Source organism: Engraulis encrasicolus, chromosome 19 (genome assembly GCF_034702125.1).
Source record: "Engraulis encrasicolus isolate BLACKSEA-1 chromosome 19, IST_EnEncr_1.0, whole genome shotgun sequence".
Taxonomy (NCBI): Eukaryota; Metazoa; Chordata; class Actinopteri; order Clupeiformes; family Engraulidae; genus Engraulis; species Engraulis encrasicolus.
In genome coordinates this window covers 51,293,676-51,303,675 of record NC_085875.1, presented here as the reverse complement: position 1 = coordinate 51,303,675, position 10,000 = coordinate 51,293,676, and the positions used below count along the sequence as shown (strand labels likewise).

At 44.5% G+C, this 10,000-nt stretch overlaps 1 protein-coding gene across 1 annotated transcript in view; it reads left to right on the top strand.

The window, feature by feature from the left end:
* syne2b (spectrin repeat containing, nuclear envelope 2b) overlaps nucleotides 1-10,000 on the top strand; it is a 209,266-nt gene that overhangs the window by 74,878 nt on the left and 124,388 nt on the right. Inside the window, exons 63-71 of the mRNA XM_063223948.1 lie at nucleotides 1-149; nucleotides 1,209-1,474; nucleotides 1,932-2,231; nucleotides 2,501-2,758; nucleotides 4,796-5,094; nucleotides 5,330-5,555; nucleotides 6,261-6,329; nucleotides 7,016-7,141; nucleotides 9,986-10,000. The exon at nucleotides 1-149 is cut by the window's left edge and continues 11 nt beyond it; the exon at nucleotides 9,986-10,000 is cut by the window's right edge and continues 201 nt beyond it. Coding sequence (XP_063080018.1) covers nucleotides 1-149; nucleotides 1,209-1,474; nucleotides 1,932-2,231; nucleotides 2,501-2,758; nucleotides 4,796-5,094; nucleotides 5,330-5,555; nucleotides 6,261-6,329; nucleotides 7,016-7,141; nucleotides 9,986-10,000 — 1,708 coding nt within the window. The remainder of the gene's footprint in view (nucleotides 150-1,208; nucleotides 1,475-1,931; nucleotides 2,232-2,500; nucleotides 2,759-4,795; nucleotides 5,095-5,329; nucleotides 5,556-6,260; nucleotides 6,330-7,015; nucleotides 7,142-9,985) is intronic.

Sequence of the window (10,000 nt, the reverse complement as noted above, 5' to 3'; positions counted from 1 at the left end):
CCATAGTGCCATCTTGCTTCAGGAAGCGTCATCGCTACTGGAACACCTCAAGACGCTGCAGCGGGCTCTGGCCCCCCAAACGTCTCCACACACACACACACCACCGTGGGACCCTAAGGCGGCCCGCGAGGCCATGCTGCTGTCATCAGGTACACACACACACACACACACTCACACACGCACACACACAGTCACACAGTCACACACACACAGGTGTAGGCTATTTCGTCCAGGATTTGGACTTAATGTGCTACGTAACTTGCAGTTTGTGTGTGGGGTGGTTACCAAGCTTAGCAGCTTGCCGGCCAGGCCATTAAACCATTAAAAAGGCTCAAAGTTGATCAAGTCTTTGTAGGTAGCCTTGAGCCTTAAGGACTATTCATTCTAATGGCAATGTTAGGGGCCTTAGGTACTGTTCGTAGTAGTCTTACTGAGACACACAAGCTAATGCCGTGTCCAGACCAAGAGCGAACTACGCTGCCTTGAATTCGCTGTATTCGCTCCAGACGCAGCATTGACATGTTTGATTCAGCTAATCACATAACGGCTCTGGCTTGACAGCCTGGGACATTCAGAGATATGAAAGTTCCGATTGGTTTTCGCCAAACAGCGCCAGAGTGAATTCGCCTACGATTAGATTGAGTTTAATCGTCAAAATTCGCTCTGGTTGCTCAAGAAGCTTCGCTCCTGGCGAATTCGCTTTGGTAGCACAGGTTGCGTGCCCTCCATAGACAAATAATGACTTCCGTCGCTTCGTTTGCTCCGTTCGCTCTGTTCGCTCCTGGTCTGTACCCGGCATAATGGCCCGTGTACATCAGGCGCTACCTACACGACCCAGGTAGCTGGGGTGGTTGAAGAAGTTTCGCCATGAAGTTGTTTTATTTGCTCTGGACGCTGCACTGACATGTTTGATTCAGCTAATCACATAACGGCTCTGTCTTGACAGCCTGGGACATTCCTCGATATGAACGTTCCAATTGGTTTTCGCCGAACCGCGTCATAGCGAATTCGCCCTGAAGATTAGCTTGAGTTTAATCGTCAAAATTCGCCCTGAAAGAAGCTTTGCTCCTGGCTAATTCGCTCTGGTAACTTTATTCGCCTTCCCTCCATAGAGAAACAATGACTTCCCCTGCGCAGTTCGCTTAGTTCGCCTCCGATGTAAACAGATGTACACAGACACACTCATACTCTCTCTCGTCTCTCTCCAGAGTTGACGGCAGCCCAGCAGCAGTTGATGACTCTTCAGCGTGATGTAGAGGCATGCTGCGCTGGTGCTCCCTGGCGTGCGGAGGTGGGTAGTCTTGAGCGCCACCTGGAGGGCATACGGGAACAGCTGGAGACGCTGGGGGACAAACTGGCCGCCCAGACACCCCGATCAACCAATCAGACGACAGCTAAGATCCTCGCTGTGATGACGGAGGCTCAGGCCTGGGCCAAGCAGACCGAGAGCGACATCGAGGGACGACGACACAAGGTATTATTATTAGTAGTAGTAGTATTATTATAATTAGATCATTACTAATGATAATAGTAATTATGATTACTACTTCTAATAATAATGATAAAGGCAACAAAGTTATTATTTACTCTTAAGGTGTCCTTATTGCCAGAGGACGTACTACATTGACAGATCCTGGACCTGAAGCAGACATGACTAATAATGATAATGATAATGTTATTAATAATAATAATAATAATAATAATAATAATGACAATGATGATAATATTTTAAAGGTTGCCTTATTGCCAGAGGATGTGCATTGCCAGATCCGGGACCTGAAGCAGATATGATTAATGATAATAAATTAATAATAATAATAATAATAATGATAATAATAATAATAATAATAATAATAATAATAATAATGATAATAATAATAATAATAATAATAATAATAATAATAATAATAATGCTGTTATGTATTCTATAGGTTGCCTTACTGCCAGAGGACGTGCATCGCCAGATCCGGGACCTGAAGCGCGTTGGCGCGGAGATGAGCACTAAGCAGGCCCAGCTGGAGTCCCTGATTGCCGAGGTGACGGACCTGACTCCCCAGCTGGACGCGGGGGACGTTCCCATGGTAACCGCGTCGCTACGCGTGCTGGAGGGACTGTCCAAGAGCGTCGCCGAGAAACTCGCAGACACACTCAAGGACCTACAGGGGGCACTGCAGGCTCGCGAACAGATGGCAACGGAATTAGCAGAGGCTGAGGCATGGGTAGATACTCAGGTAAATATAGATTATACATTACAGATATAGATTACTTTATACACCGTATGCAGTATTAAACATTTTAAAAGAATAGAGCAGATGAAAATGTGTATACACTATTAACTTTAGAGTAGAGTAGAGTAGTGCAGAGTAGAGTAGATGGCAACGGAACTGGCAGAGGCAGATACATGGGTATATTTGGCTGATGGGGGCAGTAGAGCTGGAGATCATGTGATAATGTCATGTGATGGTGTGTGTGTTTGTGTGTGTGTGTGTGTGTGCTGTAGGTGGTGCGTGAGGCATGTTGCAGTTCCGATGAGCGCCTGATGGGGGTAGTGGAGCTGGAGCGGCGCGGGCAGCAGCTGGCAGAGGTGGCGCAGGAGGCAGAGAGGATTCTGGGAGTGTGCGAGGCGCTGCTGATGCGCAGTCGAGACGCCGCCCAGGAGCTCAGCGTCCAGGAGACACGTCGCCTAGACGACCGACTGCGGTCGCTACGCGAGGAGGTGCGCAGTGTTGCCGCCGGCAACCGCAGCTGCAGAGAGGAGGTGAGATGATTAATGATAACCATGTCTTATTAATATTAATCATTCATTATGTTTTAAATATGATAAACTGCAGAGAGGAGGTAGGACAACGACCATCTACTGTAATTCAAAACAAAAACGTCACACAGCACTGTACAAAATTAAAGCAACAAAGCAATCCAAATGATATACTCTTTTTCATTTAGATCTCAACAGTGGATATGACATTTAAAAATTAAATGAACATGTGACTAAAACGTAACCTGTTAATAATTGGGCATTGTTGGGCAACTGCACTTTTTGAACATTATGCCTATTTTCTGAGTTGTCTGCAATGTTTTAGAACCCCACTCACTTCTTATTTGGATTTTGTCTCAAGTGGCCAGTTTACGGGCATGTCCAAATATGTTCTTAAAAAACACTGTAAACATTTATTTTTGAAAGTATGAATATCACAAAGTGGTTAGGGCTGTTCAAGGGCATTCCATTATAGGTTTGAAGATGAAAAATGGCTTGTCATTTTTTATTTGGTACTTTGTGAATTAAAGAAAAAAAATATTTACAAAATGCTACATAAATGCCACATACATGACAGAAGCCATGTTTCGCTACGAAAATTGTTATGGAATATCAGTGTAGTACGCCCCTGAACACTTGGTGAGTTGCACAGTATTGAAAACAAATGTTTAGGTGGATTTAGGGACATATTTGGACATGCCCATAATAGACGGCCATTCTAAAGCCGGTTCAGACGAAATCCCAAATTAGCCAAATAATGGAGACAGCAGCAAACATGAAATTAACAGGCTGTCGTCATGCTTTAGCATATGTATCGCACACTAGTGCATTCAGCGTGTTGGTGCAACGCATTTTGAAGTTAAAGCATGCTCAACGGTAAAGCGCTCTCATACACTTTTGTCACGTGACTAGGTTTGCGCAGTTTTCCCGCCGTTTCGGCGAATTTGTTTTGTCACAGCGCATTTATGTTACTAAACGCAAATATGCTTTGCTGTGCCCTAGCCAAAACCACCCCTAAACCTAAACTGTCAGTAAAGGAATGTTTCTGCTGCTTTACATTTGCCAAGAACAGCGAATTTCTACTTAAATTGTGCCTAAACCAAAACCATCCCTAAACCTAACCTGTCACAGGGCGTTGTGGAGCACGACTTAACTTGGAAATGGGTATTGGACACACGAGATAGTGGGTTTAAATCAGCGTGTCATAGATACGCCTATGCATCATCATGCATCATCATCATGTCATCACATGTTGGAAATGAACAGTGATGGGGGTTCTAAAACATTGCAGACAACTCAGAAAAGAGGCTTTATGTTGAAAATAGTGCAATTGTTCTTAAACCCTTCAAAGCCCTTGGGGTGAATTGTTAACCCTTTAATTCCCCTTCAGGTGGTCATTGTTAACCCTTTAATGCCTCCCCAGATGGAGTCATTCTTAATTTTCCGTCAGATGGAGTCGTTGTTAACCCTTTTATGCCCTTTACGTCGTCGTAATTAAATCTTTACTGCCTCCTGAGTTGGAGTCGTTGTTAACCCTTTATTATATGGTTGTGACGTCATCGGTCGAATGCTCCATTCATTTAAACGGGGCTCCCCAACGTTCGCACGTCTGTTATTTTTCGATAACGGACGGGTTGGTCTATAACAGACCGCTGTCAATGGCAACAAGACTTTTCACTGCTAAAGCGACTTTTCAACAAGACTCTAATCAGCTGCTGTGATAGACAACACCTGTTGTCCTGGCTACCTAGCTGTTGCCTAGCGGTGTTCCACAACGACACTGTTTTGTTTTGCGCAGCAACAATCTTAACATTAAATAGGCCTAAAGGAATGCCCCCGCAATGTGTGAATCATTTAAGTATATCCATATAATAAGCGGGTTAACTTTCGGCGAGTCGGTCGCTTTGTGGAATAGCAGCACTTCAGAGAGAACAAGACCCCTCCGCTCCGCGTCGGGGTCTAAAGATTCTCTCTGTCGTGCTGCTATTCCACGGTAGCGACCTTCTCGCCGAACGTTAACCCTTACTTAATTCCCTTCAGGTGGAGTCGTTGCTGCGCGGGCGTGAGGAGGCTCGGCGGGAGCTGGTTGCCGTGGAGACCAGTCTGCGGGGGATGCTGGTGCAGGTGAAGCAGGTGCGTTTCCCGGTGACGCACGCTGCCATGGCGACGCTGGAGCCCCTGAGGGCCGGGGCGCTGGAGCTGAGGGCCCGCGTGGAGCGTCTGCGGCCATGCGGAGAAGACAAGAGACGAGAGCTGCTCGCCATCGCTGCGGAGATACACCACAAGATGGCTGCCCTGCAGACACAGGAGACGCAACACCGAGCCTACCTGGCATACAGGTGACTAACACACAGGCACACACACACACACACACACACACACACACACACACACACACACACACACACACACACACACACACACACACACACACACACACACACACACACACACACACACACACACTCACACATACAAGAGGCACAACACTGCTTACCTGCCACATTGTGTGATTGACAATAAAAGTTAACTTTGCTTTTGCTTTTGCCTGCACCGTGCGTCTCTGTCCTGCAGGGGGCGTGTGGACGCACTGAGGGAGCAGCTGGAGAAGGAGGTGGAGGTGACGCGCGAGGACACGCTGAGGAGGAGTAAAGAGGAGCGGTACCGCCGCTGCCTGCTGGTCCTCACGCGCGCCCCGCTACTCAAGATGCTCTGTGACGACACGGCAGACGAACTCCACCAGGTGGCGCCACACCTGTACCCCACGCAGCTCACCGCCGAGAGGAACTGGATACGACAGGTGACACACACACACACACACACACACACACACACACACACACACACACACACACACACACACACACACACACACACACACACACACACACACACACACACACACACACACACACACACACACACACATACACACCATTGGATCTGGTCTTAAATATAAATTAGTAGTAAAACCTAGTTACTACCAATGTGAATGGCTGATGAGTAAGTGACAAATCTACTTCCGGGTACCCCGGTTGTCACAACTCACCTGTCGTATCCAGTTTGTCTTGCCGGTGAGCTGTGTGTGGTACAGGTATGTATAGTGTGTGTGTGTGTGTGTGATATAACGGTCAATGACACACACACACACACTATACATACCTGTACCACACACAGCTCACACACTATAATGATATAACACTATAAACACACTATAATGATATGTAATGAGATTGGGGGCAATATCCAGGTTCCATCAACATCAATACTATTCAATAAGGGTTGGCAGTCTTTGGGCCCTATTGTGTCGTAATGTCCCACGCAGTTGTTAATTTAGACGGGTGAGTAATACACAGACACATACAGCGCCTCCTACAGTCATACTGCCCCATTACATACTGTATAAAATGAACTCCTCTGTGTGTGTGTGTGTGTGTGTGTGTGTGTGTGTGTGTGTGTGTGTGTGTGCGCGTGTGTGTGCGTGTGTGTGCGTGTGTGCGTGTAGGTGCTGGAGGTGCTGAAAACGTGGGAGCTAACGGCCCTCAACACCCTGCAGGTTCTGGAGTGGGAACAGGTGAGGACAACTGGTAGAGAGAGGGAGAGAGAGAGAGAGAGAGAGAGGGAGGGAGTGTGTGTGTGTGCGTGTGTGTGCGTGTGTGTGTGTGTGTGTGTGTGTGTGTGTGTGTGTGTGTGTGTGTGTGTGTGTGTGTGTGTGTGTGTGTGTGTGTGTGTGTGTGTGTGTGTGTGTGACACCCTGTATGTCCATGTGTTATGTGTGTGTGTAATATTATGTGTATTGTAGAGATGCACAGGATCCAAGATCCGGTTCCGGATCCGGCAGGATAATAGGGTTTGTCACAACATCCGGATCCGGCAGGATCTTAAGCAGTGGATCAGGTATTCGGCAGTTACCTAACAATCAAGATCTGGTGCATCTCTAGCCTATGTTTTTCAGTCAGTCTTTCACAACCCCAATTGCTGCATGGAGTGAAAGCCCTTTGGAAGCGGCCAGTGCAGGCAGTGTGGCAGTAAGTCAATGAGTCTAAAAAATAGTTTGAGCCAACGTAATAAAAAGGGCCCACGTGTGAAAGTAGGGTATGTATTTCAACCCTTTCGTAGGATCCGGAATCCGGTTCCGGATCCGGCAGGATCTTAAGCAGTGGATCCGGTATCCGGCAGGATCCTAAAAATCAGGATCCGGTGCATCTCTAGTGTATTGTGTGTATTATGTAATGGTACGTATGTGTTGTGTGTGAGCAGGTGAAGGAGGTGCACTACTCCTCAGAGTGTCACTCCGTCATGCGCCTCCTCCGGAGAGCCTACCGCAGCCTGCAGGAGCACACGGCAGGAGACACAGGAGGAGACGCGACTCAAGAGCCAAAGGAGGTGATTTCACATTACATTACATTACATTACATTACATTACTTAACATTTAGCAGACGCCTTTGACCAAATCGTCTTACAAGGAGGAAATTTAAGCTAGAACATGTTAAGGCATATAGGTCAGTGTACAGTTGCAACACTAACAGCATTGTCCAACACAAGGTAAAAGAAGATGTGGCAAAAATAAAAACGATGCATTAAAATTGGCAAAAAGTAGATAATAAACAAGGACAGGGAGGTGCAGTGTATGGTTGCAACACTGACAGCAATGTCCAACACATGGTAAACGAAGGTGTTGCATAAAATAATAAGAAGGATAACAAAGCAAATTTAGATAATAAACAAAGAAGCTAAAACCTAAGGAACGAAAAATAAAATAAACCCACTCAGGCCACTAGGTTTGATTTCATGTTTTACCACCTTATTCTGTTACCTCACATAAGACTAACATGACAAGTCATCATCTTATCAATTATGACATCACCTGGGATATTGTGACATCACCGGGGCTATTGTGACATTACCAGGGATGCTATGACATCACCAGAGCTATTATGACTTCAGCTGGGTACTTTTATGATGTCATGGGGGTCATGATATCATCAATACTCTGTGCTTACAAATAAGTGTAAATTGCTTTGGATGAAAGCATCAGGTAAGTGTAATGTAGTGTAATGTACTGTAATGTCATCAGTGTTTAAATGACATTGTCAGGGCTATTATGACATCATCTGGGTTGTTATGACATCATTAAAGGCCTAGAGTTCAAATCCAAAATGTGACAAAATAGCACTTCGTCCAGGTGTCCACACACTATCTTCTGTCACATTATGACATGCTGCTCTCTCTCTCTCTCGTTCTTTCTCTCTCTCTCTCGTTCTTTCGTTCTCTATCTCTCTCGTTCTTTCGTTCACTATTTCTCTCTCTCTCTCGCTCCAATTTGTATGATAAAAATCGAGCGCGAGTAAAAATCTCTAACCTGTCATGACTCATAAAAGAGGTCAGAGGGCCAAAGCAGCCTCTTAGATAAATATACTGAAATGGGTAACGCTTTACTTTACGGTACAGTATTTACTGTGTACTTTCTGCGTAACAGCAGGGTAACAGACAGAAGTTACATGGTATCTAACGGGTAAAAAGGGGGTAATTACAAAGTAAATACTATGTAATACCCATATCTCAAGATACTCAAAATACTGCGTATTTTCTAACCATCTAATCATCAAACTTCTCTCTGTTACCCTTTTGTTACCCAATTAATGGTATTTACTTTGTAATTACTCCCTTTTTACCCATCAGATACCATGTAACTTCTCTCTCTTACCCTGTTGTTACAGAAAAGTTCACAGTAATTACATAGGGTAACTGTACCGTAAAGTAAAGCGTTACCCTGAAATGTACTGTAATAAATTCAGTGTTACTTGCTTCCTTTTCCCCACACACCTGTCACATAGATGTCAACATCCTGTGAGTATCACTCCCTTATCATTACTCATTGGTTTACATGCACTTTATACCAATGTGATGGTGATGTTAAGTACCCTGGCTTTGTTTTGGAATTTAGAGTAGATTGACGAATTATCCCCTATCCCACTTTCGAAGTACATATGCTAGGACGGGTAATAATGAAGCTGGGATAGTGTGGCATGTCAACACACTATTATAGATTCCGTGACAATGCTATTGTGAACCAGATCATACGCATATGTATGTAGAGAGACCTACCATGTATGTAGAAAGAAGGGTCTCAAGGTTGGATGATGTCGTTGGCGCAGTGCCCGTGGCATGCCTATCTCAAAATCTACACCGTAATGAAAAAATGCTGTTCAAATAATCTCGCAGTGAGAATGTTTTTCATCACGTAATGCCAGCAGTTGATAGAAATCTGAATACTGTATGCAAAGCAATTTTTCGTATGAAAAGTGTTCGGACCGCTCGCTAATCACTCGTTCAGACCGCTCTGTCAAAAAGTTGCATTTGGGGTTTTCTGACTGTGGACCGTGGAAGTGGTCGCGAGACTCATCGTTCACTTACTAATGATTCAGATAACCATCGGCTTACTCGGGCCAGTGATTAATTAAACTTTTAATCCTACCTGGAGCCCTTTTAACTAACAAGAAAGCCTTGTCACATATTAGTAATTTTCATTTAAATTGTTAGATTAGTAACCTGAATACTCCACCTTCATATACTATATGCATTTTTACATTTTTATTTATTATGAATGCCTTATAATTTAAGGCAATAAAGTGCATATGAAGAGTTCAGATGCAAAACCCCCTAAGTGCCTTTTCAGAAAATAATCTTAATTCATTTTTATTTAATACAAAGCTACCAAAATTGCATACTTTTTATTTTATTTATGAAATATAACTATTTATATGTATTATCAAGTACATAAATGTAAACCAAACCAACAACGGGGTTCTCTAAAAATATAGAAGTGCAGGTCTTCAGAAATGGAGTTAGGGGGTTTTGCATCTGAGCTCTTCATATGTTCATGCCGTGTTAGCAGTAGGAGCGTGAGGGAGGTGCGGGGAGTGTTGAGGAAGTATCTACTTCTTATTACGGACAATCTAATAATCTAATCTAGTTTAATCTCAGTATTCTCTTGTCATGTTATTTTAGGAGTGTGCCTACTCCGTAATATGTAATATTACATTAATATATATAATACGGTAATCTAATAATATAATCTTAAATCACGTCAGCAGGAGCAAGACGGCGGTGCCTGGCATCTGCGTGTGCGTGAGGAGGAGTTGGAGGGGGATACAAGGAGGTGCCTACTCCTCCGTAAGGAAGATGAGAGCCGCATATGAACTCAGTATTGTCTTCTCCTGTTTTAGGAGCGTGAGGGAGGC